The following is a 19,476-nucleotide window of genomic DNA, read 5'->3' on the forward strand; positions in this document are numbered from 1 at the left end:
GTTGTTTTTCAGATTGCTTTTCAGAGGCTTACATGCGTTAAATGCAATTTTTCCAGGGTATTCTGATGCATGATAGCAATGGTATGGGAACATTTCAGGAAGCAGATAACCATGGCACCTAAGCATTTAATGCTGGTACCTAAATTTTAGGGGAACGCTTTTCCCTACCTCATTCATATACTTACCTCCAGATAGTCCCAATTCGCACTCTCCGAAAGCAGCAATGCATTGTTAGAAAGTGGGCGTAGTTGGTGGATGGGGCCAGGTTTGGGGCAAATTTAGGACATGGTTTCGAGTGCTGATTTTTCCAGGATTTATCCCGATAAATGTTGGGAGGTATACATATGACAATTTACATTTCATTTACTGGCTCCTTAAGTTTATGTAATTCTGTCCACCTGTGTATTACCTTTCAATGTGAGGAATTCTTTTTTTCCTTTTATAACAACACAGATCACATTTAGTACTTTATAAATACTAATCTCAAGGCCACGCCCACATGTGTGGTCAAATTGAAAAGTGGGGTCAAGTGGCGGGATCGCACTGTGCACGGCTTGCTTAGTCCCAGATGCCAATCCAAGCTAGTGGATTCCTTGGTAGCATAGTTGTCAGAGGAAGCCTGAGAATTATCACAATGGTATCAATAACTATAGGACAGTGGAATATGTCTTGGAAGACAGGCAGCGTGCGCCATTTACCTGCATGTCGGAGTTAGTGAAGCTGCAGGCGGACAAGTAGTTGGTATGCATCGCCACTGATTTCTTCTTAGAAGCCATGTTTTCATTTTTATCAAATGTCAGAGGGTACACAGAGCACTTATTGTCAAGACCCCTGCATGGGGTAAACACAGACAGACAGTAACTCAGCTGAGAAACAATGCAACTGAAGGACACCACTGAAGTCAATGACAGATGTATAAAACATAGTTTTGCCTGCAACAGAGTTTTGCTAGAATTTAGTTGTCAAAAGTTATAAAAGTTTCTGCATATTTTCTTTTTTTCTACACAATTACATCAGATTAGTTCTAAAACAACAACATTGTAATTTCGGGGCAATTTTGTAAAAAGTTGTGCCAAAAATTCATCATAGTTTTATAAAAATCTTTGGCGCAAACTAATTCACATACATCACAATATCCACAAAGTCCCTGTATACCCTGTCAGCCAGACTATACTGCTCTAATGACAATAGTCCTGTTTTGTTACTTTTATGTATAACATAGACAAAAGACATATACAAGAGTGCGGAACTGGCAGGACTTACCCACAAGCAATGGCACAGCCAGATGGGGCATACGCACAGGCCATCACCCAGGTGCAGGGCATGGTGACTGCATGCTCCTAGAATGTAGCAAAGACCAGATTAGCCCAGTTTGCTCTTACCAGCAGGAAATGCCTGATTTTATTTAGAAATGATCACTTCTCTTTTCAAAAGGTCATGGCAAGCCTTTTATTGCATTATTCACTTAAAAAGGACTGGTCACTGCTGGTTCCATCTCTAGTTGAGTGGCTCTAACCATGATCAGCATGCTGGCCGGGCTGTTCAGCATGCTATTCAGATCAATTACTATCTTAAACATGCCGACCAGTATGCTAATCACTGGAGTCACATAGCTTATTTTTGGAGAACAGAGATGTGGACAGTGCCGGATTAAGGGGGGGTGAGGGGCCATCAGACCAGAAACCAGCTCAAGATGTGCGAGCGGGGGATAGTATACTACCTAGTGGCTGGCCCCTCTTCCGAGACCAATCACTTCACTTCTTGCAGCCGGGGATCATATGATGCGTTCTTCCCTCCCTTGCCTTATGCAAATCCGCCTAATTGCTCTCTTCTCTCCCCTATGTCCCATGTGTGCAGGCTGCACACATGAATCTGCCTCTTCAACACAGCGCAGATGGAAGAAGATGAGTATGTGTGGGGGTTATCAATTTAATGGTGGAGTGTGGGTGGAAGTTAATTATTTATTGGTGGGTTCTATTCTTTTATATGCGAGGTGATGGTGGTGTTATTTAGTTTAATAGTGGGGCTTATTAATTAATGATGAGGCAACTGGATCTTTAATCCTGTAGTGATTTGATAGCTATTAATTGAATGTGAGGCTGAATTTGGGGAGGAGTAAGCCAATTTATTAAATGTGAACATGAATTATTTGATGTTGTGGAAGCTTGTGGGAAATAGGTATATTAATTAAATCTAAATGATATTAATTTATTACTGGGGCTGTTTGTGGGTAGGGAAATAGGTTTATTTATTAAATGGGAATAATTTGAAATAAATGTTGGGGCTGGTTGGTGGGAAATAGATCTATTTATTAAATGTGTATGCTATTAATTTAGTGTAAAGGCTGGTTTGGGGAAATACTTCTATTATTAAATGTGAATACTATAAATTTATTGTAAGGGCTGGTTAGAGGGAAATAAGCCTATTTATCAAGTGTGTGTACTATTATTTTTAATGTTGGGGCTGGTTGTACGGAGGGAGGCCAAATTAGTAAACATAGGTACTATTGATTTACTGTCATGACTGGTTGGAGTTTTCTAAATATCGTGTACCTGTCTTTTTTCCAAGTAGGTATCCAACATTCCAGGATCCAGACAAGCACAACTGAGTTTAAGACACCAGCTGCAGCCACAAGTAGTGAAAGCTGCAAGAACAGGTAGGAGAGAAGGACTGTCTGCCAACTGGCCTGAATCTGGTGGGGAAGTTCAGAATTTGGGTGACTGTCCCCCTTGTCAGCCTGTTTTATAACAATAGAATTATTTTGCATAAGGGAATCAAAAGCTTTTTTTCTCCTGAGATAAATTTCCCTTTAATTTTAATATTCTTATTCTCATCACATAATTCTTTCTTAACAAGCTGAAAGGAAACCTCTATATTCCCTCACCTAGACTCTAATGGATAGAATTTGGATTCATTACTGAATATAGTAGAGGTGAAAAACAAGTGAGACATGTTGTGAATAAGTATTGGAACCTGATTCGTGTGGACCCTGTGTTAGGTTCAATAGTACCAGACAAACCTGACATTGTTTTCAAAAAATCTAGAAATCTAAAAGACCTGGTGGCACCAAGTAATTTAAAACATTTGGTTAGTGAGGATAAAACTATTTTTTTTGAAACACTCTAATGGTTTCTATAAATGTACAAAATGCATGTAAATTTGTTGATGGATCTAATAGAACCTTCACAGACTCTTCTAGTAAACAAGAGTTTAAAATCCAAACACATATGAACTGTTTGGCTTCATCTGTGATATATATTCTAGAATGCCCATGCGGCCTGAAATATATTGGGAAGACCAAAAGGAATATAAAGCTTCGTATTCAGGAGCATATAAGATCAATCAGAAATAAACTAGATATACACTCTATTCCTAGACATTTTAATAAATGTCATAATGCTGATCCAAAGAGGCTTAAATTTAAAGCAACTGAACAGGTAGTTATAGGTCCAATAGGAGGTGATCTAGCAAATAAATTATCACGTAGAGAAATGTTTTGGATCTACAAACTAGACACACTTGCACCACTGGGCTTGAATGAAGCTTTTGAGTTGGCTGCTTTCATATGACTATGCTCTGAAGATATGATACTAACTTGCTATTTTGAGAAAACCAAACCTTCCAATGCCTAATTCTGCTGAGATGCCTGTTGAAATTCAGAGACTTTCTTTACATAATGCAATATACCTGCAAAATGTCAAATTATTTTTTCACATGATTTTCTTCTGATCTATTGACACAATTTTATCTGGATCTGGCTTTAAGTACTTGAGTTTGTGATCACAAGGTTGCCCTCTGTATTGTGTGGCGGACACAAAGTTGCCCTCTGTATTGTGTGGCAGACACAAGGTTGCCCTCTGTATTGTGTGGCAGACAACAAAGAGGTGACATGCCCTGTTTAAAAAAATAAAGCTGTTTTTTAACATAATAATATTTAAAATGTGGTATTAGTGTTGCGATAGATTTTGTCAAAGAAGGTGGTCGCTAAAAAAAGTTTTGGAGATATGCTTCAGGTCCCAGCTAGACAGCCATGAGTTAGACTGTAGGCTACACTACTGGGAAAGACAGGTAAAATCCATACTTGTATTACTTCTGGTAACCTCTGGTGAAGGGATTTTGAGAGAGACATGTGGAACTAATAGTTGGGTGACTGAACAGATGGGGAATTCTTACAGAAATTATATTTCTAGGTGCTTTTTATGGAGACATGGTTTGAAATGTGCTTTCATGTTTTATTTATATGTGTTTGTTGTAATTGTATATGTCTATTATTATGATGATGCAATAAGTAGAACAATCCTTTGTCAGTAACCAGCATTCTTTCATCACACAAGTAAACATAATCCATTCGTCTTTATAATTACAATTAGGCATGCTTAATCTACTAACTTTAGAGTTTCACTTTGTGAAGACAAATGGTCTTCCTATATATTTTACGTCTTGTAATCAGCGTCAGTTTGTTAATAGAGCAACCATACAGAACTGATGGGACTCATTGCTGTGTTTGCTCTTTGCAAGAGAGGATAACAAGCTGCAATGTGGTTTAGTGGGGACAAAGTAAATCAATCCTTTATATTATTGAATTTGTTATTATTCCTAGATGTGGTTTCAATACACAGGTGTTTTCTATATGAAGTTGGTATATGGGTGTGTGTTATTGTTACAATATTTGCAAGATCAGTGCTTTGAGATTTTGATGCGGTTAATATAATAAGTCTATATAGATAGTTTTGTATAGTTGTGTTATAGTCATAGGTACTGTTCTGTGATGTGGCTAATTCACTGTTATATTATGTCATTATCGCATGACTTCTTTACCTGGTAATACGTCTGACTATGAATAAAGAGCTATAGGAGAATAGGTTCCCATATTCCTGGAATTAGGATACTGGTTTTACCAGAACGTGTTTCTGACAATAGAAGAGACATATTGCACCGGTGGTATTTGACGTAATGCTTCAATTTTGTTTACCACTAATGTGATATAACATGATATTATTGTATCAGGGCATGAGAATGTGTTATTGTTAGAGGAATTGATGGTGTGGCAATAATTGATGCATCACTACATTATGACTATCATGATGTGTGCAAATGTAACAAATATAAAAAGTGGCAAATTATTATAATGGTTGTAGAAACGGGACACTTGTGCAGTGACAGATGTGGTGACCATCATTATGGAGCTCTATGATTAGGGTGTCACTAACCTCTACAACTCTAAGTAAGTTTTTTTATCAGCTACTAGAGATATATATGTGCAGTGGTGTGGGTGTGATGTACCTTGTTTGTTGTAAAAGCATCCCACACAATCACTTTTCCATCCTGCATAATAAAGACAAAAACAACAAGATATTAATATTAGCACATATAAAAAGGATTCAAATACATAAGTTGAGCTACCATAACCTATATAGTACTGTTGTCTTATTACAACTGTAATAAAAACATTCATGAATTGTGTACTAGCAATGGTGTGGTCAACTGTTTGCAATTGAAGCACAGGACAGATTGCTGGTGTCGTAGCATATTCCAGCTTTGAGTTGGCAGACAAATTGCTAGTAAACATAGGCATTCCAGCTGTGATAACTTCATTATTCCTCAACAGGAGTGGGAGGGCCTAGATCCATTACCCGTCATGTAAACACTTACAAGACAACGCTCAAATGGAAAATATAATAAACATTAAGATATCCATATCTTGGTTATTCTGCAATCACTGGTTTTTTATACATTCTGAAACATTTAAAAATAAGTGATGTGAATTAAGTAGAAAAATGCCTGTTTTGAGCAGGGGCAGGCTGGGCTGGGGGAAAGGGGGGGCATCTGTTCCCCCAGGCCCATCCCATAGTGGGCTACCTTGGGCTGGGCCACTGGGCCACCTCCATTTTTTTTCCTTTAAAATGTTTCTAATAGGCTGCTGAGGTGAGTCTCGCCCTCCGGCTAAAATTTGCCAACCAGCTTCTGATCTTGAGTAGATATGATCCTCCTCTATCCACTCTATGAGTGGAGGGTTTAATTTAGTATGTTGTTTACCAGACCTAATAATTCATTCATGTGGTCTTCAATTATGAGTTGTCCCTTTGTACATATGCCATCCTACCATCACAGTCATGAAAACCACAGGATATTTCTGAATTATAATAACTATATAACCTAACCTATAAAAAGCCAAAACAAGCTGAAACAATATAAAACAAACAAGAAGGGTGTTGGTGTTGTCCAACCACACTGACAGCACCTTTGACTGCAGTGATAGAGAGGCATGTAAAATAAATCTAATAGGTTTTAAAATGCTAAATATTTATCACTGTTGACAAACATTACCATCTGCCTAGCAACAGCATACTGTCAAACGCCCACATCTGTGAAAGCTGGTAAATGTACATATGTGGCTCTTTGGTATTTCTTAAAATATGAACTATGTCATAATTGCACTGTGAGATCTGTGTGAACAAAAATGACATTGACAGTGTTGTGTTAAAGTGCATAATTGTCAGACACTCCCTTGTTACACAAGACTGATGTTTAATTACCTGAGATGAGCTCACAATCCTTCTTTTGTCTTTACACCAGTCCATGCAGAGCACTTTATTACCATGGCCCTTCAGTGTCCTCCTCGTTTTCATGACAAATTGGCCAAGAGAGTCCACGCGTTCTGCCACCTGGTGCACTGCAAAAGAACAATTAGGGTCATGTTTAAGACCATGGAGTCAACTGTACACCTATTTCTACAGAACTCTGCGTGGATGCACAAAACAATAAGTGGATTTGGAAGGATTCTAGACATTCCACAGTGCTAATACTTCTGTCAACTGAATTTAATGCAGTGCCGATTGCCAGGAATTATATAATGCATGAATGAGGGTGAACCTAACAGTAGATTGAAACTAAAAAGTTGCAACTAATGAAGGAGGTAAGCCACATATTATGGTCATGCTGAGTGGTGACATCTCCACATGTGGATGACGTGCTGTGGAGTCTCACTTTCCAAAACTGCAACTATTGCACACTTCAGAAGCACAGTTAAACAATGGCCATGCTCATTGTAGGTGTGTCCATAAGTATGCCCTGACTGGTAAAAATAGGCTAGTTGTACATTTACAGATGCACTACCCTGTGTAAGTCTTGCTCTTTATAAATGGCCCTAAATAGGAAATGGCAACAGAAATAACTACTTGATTTACAGAGCACAAACCAATATATTGTATCAAATAAAATTCACACACCAGTTGTTGCTTGGCCATTGTTATCCATTCAAATGAAGTGAAGCAATCACACATATAAGAAAGAAGAGGTGATCTGCAAGGGATATGATATTTTTCCCAAGATACTACTCATTATCATTATCATACAACACCAACTTGTCATCCCATATAAAATGAGCAGTTATATAATCCAGTTATTTGTGTCATGTAACTCTCCTCATTTGCAGGTAGACCCACTAGTCAGCTATCATACCGATCTAATGTCTAGGACATGCTTAGGTAACCACTGGCTCTCCAGGTCCAGCTTGGGGTTCCACAGCTGCAAGTGGACAACATGTTGCCTGAATCTAAGCTGGAAAAATCACACTAAAAGTTATGTGCTTGTCAGATTTAGTGGTGTGATTTAAATAGATGAAGTGCTTAGCTTACTTAACAGGGTTTAAGTTGAAACATTACAGTAACAATGAAGTAATCATGAAGGGGAAGTATGCCCATACGGTATTAAGTCACAATTTCCTGGAAGAAGGAATTCACTGTACACAATGTGTTAACAAATGTCATGTGCTTTTGTGGTGATAGGGTAATGTCTGTCAGTTCTGTCTGGAACAAGTTCATCTCAGGATTTGCGCAACAGAGAAAGAAACTCACTGGCATAATAATCTAATATCATGGCTATCTGTGTTGGATGGGACAAGCGTCCAATTTCGACTCTGATGTACAAATATACACTTACAGTTCTGTAAGTCTGATGAAATAGCAAATACATTCAGTTACTAAAAATGCGATCCATGTTTTATGGTGCAAGTTTTCAAGTTTAGTTGCGATGTACCAAAAGTACACCTAATGTTCTGATATTTTATATAAATTATTTTACTGACGCGACTGTCTGTGTTGAATGGGTCATGCTTCCATGTCAGATTTTGGTGTACAAATTATACCAACACTTTTGCAGACTTCCAGATCGAGTGACTATGGGATAAGGCCGCACTAAGCAAATAAATAGATTATCCTATATTCCATCCTCTCTATAGCTCACTATGCAGTTTAAACCAGGTATATTCAGATATATAGATTGTTCTCTGGTGGGTGCACCCTATTCAACATATAATGTATATGGGAAAAACAGACAGAAGAAGAGTGTGTCTAGAGGCACTCCAGGATGTGAATAAATTGATTAAAATGTTAAACTTTATTGGTATGTATTAAAAGTAGTACCATACATAAGCGAAAAATAAAACAAAAATATTTTGTGCAAATTTGAAATAAAATTGCAGTCACTGCTGCAAATGCATGTAATCTCTCTGCAAATATTAAAAAAAATTACCACTTGAATAAATCATTTGTGTATGCCTCGGTATAGGTCTCATAAATACCCTTAGAGGTAGCAGAGCAATCATTTCTAGCAATATATTTGACATAAATTTGTCTACTAGAAAACTCTCTAAACTCTTGATAATCCTTGTTAATTATACAGACTCTATCTCAGTCAGCTGTAACAGTGCCGTGTGGGTTAACCCTATTATAATCATTTATGTTATATAGTAGGATACTGATGTGAATGAGTTCTCTGTACAGCGCTGCGGAATTAGTGGCGCTATATAAATAAATGATGATGATGATGAGGTACAAGGTAGCCCCCTATCCACAGCGGATAGGTTAGAGTTAGGAGAAAGCTGAAGTGACAGATTATTGGAAGGAAAGGGCAAGGAGGATTTGGTTAGCAGAGGAGAGTAAAGGTGAACTGGCATGCTTAGGTCTTATGAAGAAAAGGTGAAGGATTGCTAAAAGAGAAATGATAATGAATGATATGAATAATTATAAGAATAATGATAATAAATTATATGAATAATGATAATGAATGATAATTTCCCTAACTGACAACATAATTTGCAAATTAGTGTTATTGTATGTTGCATATATAATTGTTATTTCTATAGTACCTACCTATCATCTAACTTATGCAAACTGAGTTTGACAAGATAGTAATCTGGACTCTTTTATTTACTACAACAGAAGTTGGCAGACAGCTATAACTACATTGTTGTAACAATGCTGAGTGCTTTTCAAAACACTCACACCATAATGGTACAGAGATGATCACAAGTTCAATAATGGTGTTGTGCAATGTTTTGCACAACAATAGCGCTAGTATTCAAAATACTCAAATCTCGGACTCAAATCATACAGACAAATGAAAGTGAATGCAAAACACTCATCCCATGACACTTAGTGGAGATTGCCTGCTGAAGATGCTTCATGCAATGTTTTCTAAGCTCCTGTGTGACAGAGGTAGATCTTCCTAGAACGTTCCATTCTAAATGTTATCTTTCATGATATAGCAACAGGAAAAATGTAACAAATCATCTTATTGTCAATTTAAGTTATGAATTTAAAAAAATAATAATGGATAGTTTCTTTAACAAAACGCTGGTGGCCAAGTATTCTTCTTCTTTTCTTTATGGGAGCTCAACGTGTTGATCTACAAATTGTACTATCCAAGAACCTACTACTATTTGTAGTAATAACTGTAATATTACATCATACTTACCTACTTCCGGGAGAGGGGCGGGAGGGGGTGGGGCGCGGACAATTGCGTAATTTTGGCCCCGCCCCGCGACATAAATGACGTTTTTCGAGGGGCGCGGGGCCAAAATGGCACGATTCACTGAGAATCGTCTCGGTGAATTCCGGGATGCGGGAGAAATGCCAGCTCTTGCGGGAGCCCGGGAGTCTGACCCGAATTTCGGGAGTCTCCCGGACTTTCCAGGAGAGTTGGCAAGTATGTATTACATAACATCACAGTGCTACCACCATACCTCTTCAGATACATATTAATATATTTTGCAGAACAGCTCAGGGTTAGATATGATTAAAGCGATAATCCCCAAATTGTATTTTAACCTTACTGAGTGGACATTTGCAATTATTAAACCGACAAAGTTATTATTAATATGTGTTTCTTTATGTTAAAACCTCTCTATTTGGCAATCTTTTGAATAGAAAACAGAAAGCAGAAATAAAGATGACCTAGTTGTGTGACCTGTTATAATATCATACTTACTAGACGGTTGTAGATAAAAAATAAGTTATTAGTGAGCAAATTTGGACAATTGTCCCTCCACTGTTGAGAGATCCATTATTCAATAGTTGTATACTCCAAAATACACCTCTGCTTTATACACAACTCCATATATTGTATGTGATTACTTGTATATTTAATTCACACATGTAGAACTTCTCTTTTCATGTAGTTCCCTTCCCCAGAATTCAAATCTCAAAAATCATACATTTATTTATATTAGAAAAGGTGTGGGGATTTCGTTTGCACACTTAAATTTGTCAAATGTATGACAAAGTGCATGATAAAATGCACCACTGCGGTGACTGACCTTACGTAATACAGGACAAGAATGCAGGAAAACACTTTAAACTCTAAAGACAAACTAAACACAATGGGTCTGATGTAGAGTTAATTGCAAATAGGGCGTAATTTATGCCCATATGTTGAGCCGTACACATCTTAAAGTCGTGCAGGTCAGCATCTGTAGACTATGCACCTGGTTTATGCTGTCATACATCACAGACACTTACGTTCCACTTGTGCCTATGTTTTTATCTCCTTGTTTAATGTGCAACCGATGTATTCACTATTATGCATCAATAAAACTTAAAAAACCTAATACAGCAAGAAAACGCCACATACACAAACACGAATATAATATATGACCAAGTAATGAAAAAAGTACCAATTGCAAACAGTCAATGGCAAGCAGCTCGCAGTTCATCCATTATTTGCACCTGCCCTGATCACCCGCAAGTAACATGGCTTTCTCAGACTAACATGCATCTTTTTCCCAGTCTGCATCCATTTGCCATTGCTGAAACACACTCTTACTGTACCTGGCCTACATTAAAACCCACCTGCCCCATCCTGCATCCCCAGGTGTAGGCTAGCATAGGTGGCAGAATCACGCATATCTGCATGGGCGCATTTGCAAGCGCCACTTTCTGGGCATGCGCAGAGCACAAAGTGGCATTCACTCTGCATCAAGCCCATTAAGAGAGCAATTTTATTTCATTATATAGCATAAAATACAGTTAGTGTATGTGAAAGATGTTATGTTATAAATAAATGCAGGACATGAATGCAGGAGCACGTTTTAGGCACTAAAGACAAACTCACTTGCCGCAATGTTTCTTATACAAAGTATGTCTTAGTATCTGAAGTGTGCTCCTGCATTCTTCTCCTCTATTTATATCAACTTGCTACTTAGCAATTTTATTTAATTGTAAGATAAAATACAGTTAGTGTATGTCAGTATCCAAAGATGTCAAAAATGTTAACACACCACATCAGTTAAGCATATAATGTAATGACCACATTAAAAAAAACCTCTTCTAGATTGAAAGCTCTTGTGAATAGAATCCCCATTTCCTAATGTTTCAGAGCTCTATGTAGTACGCTGCTATATGTTAGAAATCCTTTAACTTTAAAAGAAGTACTTCAGTGCATGAACTCTGTGATAAATAACTGTCCATAGGGACATGCAATACTTTATGACAACAAGCAATGAGTAAAAGCAAGTGAACTATCACATGCTTTCGTGTGACCTTGTTTATACACTAGAAGAACTTACCAATAGTTACCCTGGTGATGTCATTATCATCATGTTATTTATATAGCGCCACTAATTCCAGCGCTTTACAGAGAACTCACTCACATCAGACCCTGCCCCATTGGAGCTTACAGTGTAAAAGAGAGAGAGAGAGGAAGAGAGACACTAGGGTAAATTTTGATAGCAGCCAATTAACCTACTAATATGTTTTTGGAGTGTGGGAGGAAACCGGAGCACCCGGAGGAAACCCACACAAACATAGGGAGAACATACAAACTCCACACAGATAAGGTTGGGAATTGAACTCATGACCCCAGCGCTGTGAGGCAGAAGTGCTAACCACTTAGCCACCGTGCTGCCCTATGCACTGGAACGTTGGATTTTCCTCTGCCCGCCTCACTGAAATGGAGAGAGTGCCATCTCATGACGAGAGCTGCTTACACTCTGCTCAGTGTGAGATATGCATAGGAAACTGCAGTATCCCACCATATCTAATAAGAGTGAGGCAGGGTAATGAGGTGATTAAAGGCATAGGCATAGGCTAGAAATGCACTTTTCTACAACAGTGCACCTGAAAGGTGTAAAAGATTACTCACTGAAAGTAAGATAATTACTGACTACCGGCATATTCTGAGTACTCATAAATTCAAGTCATTTGGTCGAAAGAAAACATGTTGTGCGTCCAGCAACAAAACAGCAAAAGCCCAAGTAAATGTGCCTTCTCCACCCCTTGGACCTCATTTAAATAAAGTCATCCTGCAAAACCAAATCTTGTTTTTGCATCACCTCTCCCCATGAGTTGTATAATGGACCTCACAAATGTTCATTGATCTTAAATCTACCCCCATCCAATGGACATTCATCATCATCATCACCATTTATTTATATAGCGCCACTGATTCCACAGAGCTGTACAGAGAACTCATTCACATCAGTCCCTGCCCCATTGGAGCTTACAGTCTAAATTCCCCTAACATACACACACACACAGACAAACAGACAGAGAGAGACAGATAAGGCCATGGTCGGGAATTGAACTCATGACCCCAGCGCTGTGAGACATTAGACCACTGTGATGATAGTTAGGACAATTTATGAATTAACTATGGGGACATTCTGGGACTACTTTAATCATAAGGCCGGGTACACTCTACAGGGTTTTTAGCCAATTATTGGGTCAATCACACGATAAATGACCATTATATCACATCAGTGTAAACAATGAACGATTATCGCCCAAAGCTCATCTTAACGTTTAATCTGATTTTTAAACCAAACTAAATATCTTGTTCAACAATGGAACAATGTCGTTCCAATTCTGCAGTGTGTATGCACTCACGGCCATCAGTGTCCATAACTCTCTATGGAGTGTGCAGAGTCACCATCTTTTCAGCAGATGGTTATGGCAGATGAAGAGCACAGATCTGATGGTAAATTGTGTAAAATATGTTTAGTGTGTACACATGAATCGTCATGCTGATCGGGACTTTTTTTCCCCAGTCATTGGTAAAATCGTTAACTATATCGCATTGGGAGAAATTTTCTGTAGTGTGTAAGGCGAGACTTACAGAATCCCCTCTCCCCCCCTTATTTCCTCTTCCTCTTTAACACACCTGTTCTGCCACCACTGTAGCTGCCCCCCCCTCCCCTATTACTCTTGATGTGGTATTAATTTCAAAGTAAAATTTTTAAAACATGGGTGTGGTGCTATTTACGTATCTTATAGAGCATTGATGGACAACAGACGGCTCTCTGAGCATTAACCTGCTGCCCCCAGCTCCTTCCTGATTTGTTCAGATTAGTTTGCTGTAGCCTGTTACACTTGTTTAAAATGCCTGCAGATATGTTATTACACATAGGTGTATTTCTTGGTTTAAATGTATTGTTTTAACTTATTACTAAGATTAAGGGTCAGCAGGCTCGGCGCTCCCATTAGGCAAGGTTAGGCACTTGCCTAGGGTGCCGGGCTCTGGAGGGCGCCACAGATTAAAAATTTCTTTAAAACTGTGCGGCGACCGCTGACCATACCTTTCACGGCCGCCGTACAGCTTCACATACATCCACAGGGAGGGGGGGAGGGACTATTGCTCACCACCACCGCCGCCTCTCTGCTCCGTCTCCTCCCCTCCACTCACTGACTGACTGACATCATCATCACGGCCCGACAGTGTCAGTGAGTGGAGGGGAGCAGAGAGGACGCAAGTTAGAAGCAGGTAAGAAAAGACGCACATTTTCAAAATCGGCGCCCCCACCCTTCACACTTACACACTATTTTGTAAGTGTGCAAGGGTGGGGGCGCCGATTTTGTAAATGTGCCTAGGGCGCCACGGACCCTAGCATCGGCCCTGATGGTCAGGCTGCCTATTATTTCTATAAAGTCTTTAAATGTGTAAGTATGCTGTAACGTTGTGTGAATTTGTGATGTACCTGATAATATATATATATTTTTAAATATGGTTGGATTGGCAGTATTTTCTTTTAGCAATAAAAGCTTTTCCCATTTTGTTTGGCAATTTATAGATAAAACATAGTAATAATAACAAAATTAATAATAATGGTTTTATATTCTGTTTGTATGGTCCCTAGTACACTCCTACAGGAGATAAATACAATGTACTGGTCTGAAAAAAAAATGTTTCCATGGACACATATAATTATTATCATGCAAAATAATGCCACCCATTTGTACCAGCAAGCATTTCAGAGGTCAGTACATTCTGTCTTGCATGACTCCTTACTTTAGATTGAATGAGACAATTCGGGCATTTGGAAGATTGTGCCTATTAGGACTGTCTCTTGACATACAAGTAAATATCTGATACAGTTCATATGATTATTTGACCAGATACAATGATGATTCTGTAACAATACTTGCAGATAAATACAGACAGCTTATAATGAGACAACCTTGTAACCAGAGCTGGATTGATACATAAACCTCTACAGTAGCAGAGTCCAGCTGCTGGTGTGCTTACAGGAGAAACCTCCTCTGTCACTTAACCGAGCTCTGACCACTTCCCAGCTGTATCACTGACCAGATGTCATGATAATTAGCATACATACATTCAACATCATGCAGTTTGGCTCTCTCTTCCTCCAGCTTCCCCTTCAGACTCTCTGCTTCATTCTTCAGAGAGGCCAGGGTTTCATTCTCTTGCAATCCCTCGGTTGCCATCTTGAGATAAATAAGAGAGAGAAGGTTGGAGGAGAGGAGGGAGGTGGAAGTGAAGCAGTGTATGATGGGGATGGCTGCACTATCAGGGATGCTGTAGCAGCAGCAGCAGCAGCTGCTTACATGAAGCCAAGTCACTTTTTTTTTTTTTTAAACAAGAACAGCTTTATTTGGTTAGATACAAAAGAGTGTGGTGTGTTTCCAGAACAGAGGCAGTTTTACAATAATTCACAATATCCATTTATTTATGTCTTGGCAATTCTAAATGGCAAATATCTGTTTCATAGTAACATATTCATGAAATGACAATGTGTAATTATTAAGCTATACTTTAGAGTACTTTATCAGTAATTGTTCTCTAGTTATAGAGTGCAATTGTGGATCCTAACTATAACTACAATTTGCCACAGTATTTATACATATTTATTGCTCATCCCTTTTTAAGTAAGTGATAAAAGAATCTAAAATATTATGTGGCCATATTTTTTTAAAAAAATAGGCCCTTTTATTGTAAATACTTGGATAGCACTGTAGTATAAACTAACAACTTTAACTCAGTAGTCACACATGTAAGGTCATGAGAAGCCTGAGCAGTTAACCACACACTATATATACTGTTCACTAAAAATAAGTACAAAGTCTAATAGGTTTTGATTATTTGTAGATGGATTAAATAACAGGTAAGAGTCTATAAAACTGAATCATTAGAGCTGTCCTCCCCCACAATTAGAATAGGGACAAACAATTGCACACCTGATCTGTGGCTGTTTTATAAAGCTAAATTGCACAGATCAAAATGGGCCTTCCTCTAGATGATAGATGCCAATGCAGTCATCTGCTGAGCAAATCTAGTCGTTTATGTCACAAATATGCGAACGTAAAGCCAATTTTATCCAAAAATAAATTTGTCAAAATGATCACATAACTAATCTAATGTTGGCCTCATTTATGGCTTTAATAATTTATGAGAGTGATGGAAAAAATATTGTCCAAAACCCAGCTGTTGCCAGCTTTGTGCTGGTATAAAAATCTAGTATTTTTGTTAAATGGAAATAACCATGCACCTTTTTGAAAACCTTTAAAAAGTTCCTTTCCAGACCCTTTATTTAATTTGCATTAATCTTGCTCTGCAAATTGATATCTAATGTTTGTACTGCTTCACAAAACGAAACAAACCAGTGCGCCTACTCCTTATTCTGCAAGTAACAGCCGCAATCTGACCAAGTTACCCATGTACTGGTGTAAACATCTGCTCCTCCACAAACGTTGAAATATTGTTCCATAAACCTATGCACTTTGGAAGAATATAGGTGCTCTCCAAATAAGAGCTGCAGAGAATGCTTTTTTTTTTTTTTTTTTTTTTTTAAGACTAAGCAACATTTTATAAGTGTAATGCTCTGCAATGGATATTCACTGAATAGTGTTGTTTTATCATTTTAAAATGTTACTATACCAATTCCACACATAGTGAGCAGACGGTCACTGGCTCAGCTTTGATATATATGGTCCGTAAGGGTCTTTCCCTGTTGCATTTGGAACAAGGTCCAAACAGGACACTTAGGAAGGTTTGATCGCACATCTTAATTCAGCTGGAAGAGAAAGAGACAGAGAGAATTATTTCCCACCTCCTCCCTTCTATTTCCATAACAGCTAATGGCTTGTAGACAATAAGGAGCTCTGGGCAAGATAAGCTGCTTGCGTATAATCCCTGCTGATTTATCTCATGGCTGTATAGAATAATGTAGCATATGATTTTGTCCCCTCAAAATATTAATGACAAATCTATTATAAAGTTATAATTCTTTAATATCTTGGGTAAAAAAAGAACAACTGCACATCAAAATGTATTTAATTCTAATAAAGAAATGTAGAATTTAGTATATTTATTGTTTTTTTTAAATAATCTACTACATTGGTACTTTCATTTTTGCTTGTTTTTAATAACTTGCAACGGTCACAGTTGCTGTCCATGAACAGGTTTAGGGGTATATTTACTAAACGGCGGTTTTGAAAAAGTGGAGATGTTGCCTATAGCAACCAATCAGATTCTAGTTATCATTTATTTAGTATATATTACAAAATGACAGCTAGAATCTGAATGGTTGCTATAGGAAACATCTCCACTTTTTCAAACCGGCCGTTTAGTAAATATACCCCTTAGTCTGTGACTAAAATTATGCCAGAGACTGAAAACAAGAAAAATGGTCAAAACAATTTAGTTCATTCTTATTTCATAAATTGCAATGTTCAATTATGTTTAATTTTACTCATCATTTTTAAAAAGTGTATTATGTATTAATGGTACTATATATTAAATTACAAATACTAAGCAGTCCACAAAGACTTCAAAGACTTTCTGTGGCCATCAACTTTCCTGAAAAGTACTCGTGTGACATGATATTATTAGTAACATAATATGGACTACAAAGATATATATTTATTCTAAAACTATTATCATTGCTGTGGAAGCTTTTATGTTATTGTATACTGTTTTCCACCTTTACTGTACAGCATTGCTAATGAATTGAGATAAACAGGTGTTTAATATCATCTTTCCTTGAAGTCCAAACAGTCAATAGATAATATTAAAACCCAACAAGAAAGCTTGACTCAAACACAACAATGCCAGTCCACGTTAAAGTGCACCTGTTATGAAATTTTGACAAAAAACTAACAATAGTAGTACATCCTGATTATAAGTATAAAAACGATGTACAGACATTAGCATATGTAGCACTGTTGAGAAAATTAGATCTAAAATTACCCCTATTCACAGGGTACTTCCTACTAACACATGTGATCATCCAGAGGCCGATACGCTGAAAGCTGGAACACTTCCTACAATTTGATGAAGTTACATTCAGGAAAACAGTGAGATTGCTCCTCTCACTATATGGGATGTCCACAATCAATACTATGTATCACTATGTATACTTATGGTAATAATGACGGCTTACTTTATGCAGACATATGAAAAGACAGATATACTGTAGAAAGAGAGGGAATCTTTAACAAACAGAAAACACAGCCTTTGTTTACTTATATGTTGTCTTTTTAAATATTTGTTTAATGTTTAATTGTGTGTAGGTGACAAAATGATCGAGCAAATTGTCCAAGCTGCTCTCAAATTAGGTCTGTTACTCTGTAAGTACGAATCACAAAGTAAGGTGGAATCTAGAGGTAAGTTGTCTTTAAATAGTGATAAATTAAACCCATGTAGAGGGAATTGGGAATATCAGCAAGTACAAACATTACAATATATTAGATATGATGTCCTTATCCTGGAGAGCTAATTCACCAATTTAGAATATTTGTGAGCGCTAATGTATTTTACTCTGTCAGAGAGAGGTATTCACACCTCTATAGTTTATTATGTTTTGTTAGGGGACTGTCACTATGGCTAATCAAGTTTCAGTACAAGGGAAGTTTAGCTTTGGGAAGACAAAATGTTCCTGAAGTTTGTTTGGCTATTCTGGGAAACTATTGCTGTAAAAAGTTGTGTAGGGCAATAGTTAGGTCAAAACTAGTCACAATCTCCTCTGGATGTCACTACATAGGGTTTATCATAAAAACAAGAGGCTGCATAATCAACATGGTAATATCAAAAGTAGAGAAACCACCATTACCTTTTTTTTTTTTTTTTTAAAATAGGACAGGGTTGGGATAAACAGGCCTGTCACGTATGAAGGATATGAATCCAGATTTGCTTTTGAAGGAATAACTAGCTAGCAAGACTTTGTGCCCAGTTTCAGTGGCATTGTTGTACATAGCCACAGGTAAACACACTTTTCAAAACTTTGGATAGTTCACCAATAAAGTGAATCATTTTCTTGTTGTTGATTTTGATTTTTAGGATTTTAGTGTTAATTGTGTAATTTATGCCAACACATTGGCAGCAGTTCAGCTTTTCCTGGGAGCTGATTAACTGTACAACAAAACAATATGGTGGAAAAAATGGAAGTGTTGATAGGATAAAAATATAAATTCATTTTAATACTTACCTGGTGGAAGATCTGCTGGAGAACAAATCACGACTGCGTTTCCTGCAAATAGGAACAGAATGACAGCCCTTACACTGGTAATCTACTTAGCAAGGTATTAGAACTCCGGAGTCGTTCAGAGAGACAGTTCCTTTAAGACAATGTCAAGCACTTCATTACTCCATCTGACCATCTACCAATTCACCACAACTGCAAATGTGTCCAAGATGGTCTGCTGCCGAGGAGATAGAGCTAACTCTGTGCCAGAGCCGTAACTAGGGCTGTGCGACAGGGCGCAAAGCTGAAGGGGGGCGCAATTTAGGAATATTTTAGGTGCATTTGGTTAAAATTGAGGGCTAGGGGGGCGGCATTTGTCTTTCTCGCCCCAGGCGCTAGAATTCTAAGTTACGGCTCTGCTCTGTGCTGAAGGACATCTGATACTAAGGAGACATGTCTAAGCAGAAGCTGGACATATTTGCTGTTGAGTAAATGAAGAGTGA

At 37.8% G+C, this 19,476-nt stretch overlaps 1 protein-coding gene across 1 annotated transcript in view; it reads right to left on the bottom strand.

The window, feature by feature from the left end:
- The window catches only part of GNB5 (G protein subunit beta 5), a 33,138-nt gene extending 14,072 nt beyond the window's left edge, over positions 1–19,066 (bottom strand). The window contains exons 1-7 of the mRNA XM_075208006.1: positions 18,998–19,066; positions 16,450–16,585; positions 14,888–14,999; positions 6,537–6,673; positions 5,284–5,325; positions 1,264–1,340; positions 699–831 (exon numbers count right to left, since the gene is read on the bottom strand). Of these exons, the coding sequence (XP_075064107.1) occupies positions 699–831; positions 1,264–1,340; positions 5,284–5,325; positions 6,537–6,673; positions 14,888–14,999; positions 16,450–16,575 (627 nt within the window). The 5' untranslated portion in view covers positions 16,576–16,585; positions 18,998–19,066. The remainder of the gene's footprint in view (positions 1–698; positions 832–1,263; positions 1,341–5,283; positions 5,326–6,536; positions 6,674–14,887; positions 15,000–16,449; positions 16,586–18,997) is intronic.
- Between the last annotated feature and the right edge of the window lie 410 nt (positions 19,067–19,476).

Source organism: Mixophyes fleayi, chromosome 4 (genome assembly GCF_038048845.1).
Source record: "Mixophyes fleayi isolate aMixFle1 chromosome 4, aMixFle1.hap1, whole genome shotgun sequence".
Lineage (NCBI taxonomy): Eukaryota > Metazoa > Chordata > Amphibia > Anura > Limnodynastidae > Mixophyes > Mixophyes fleayi.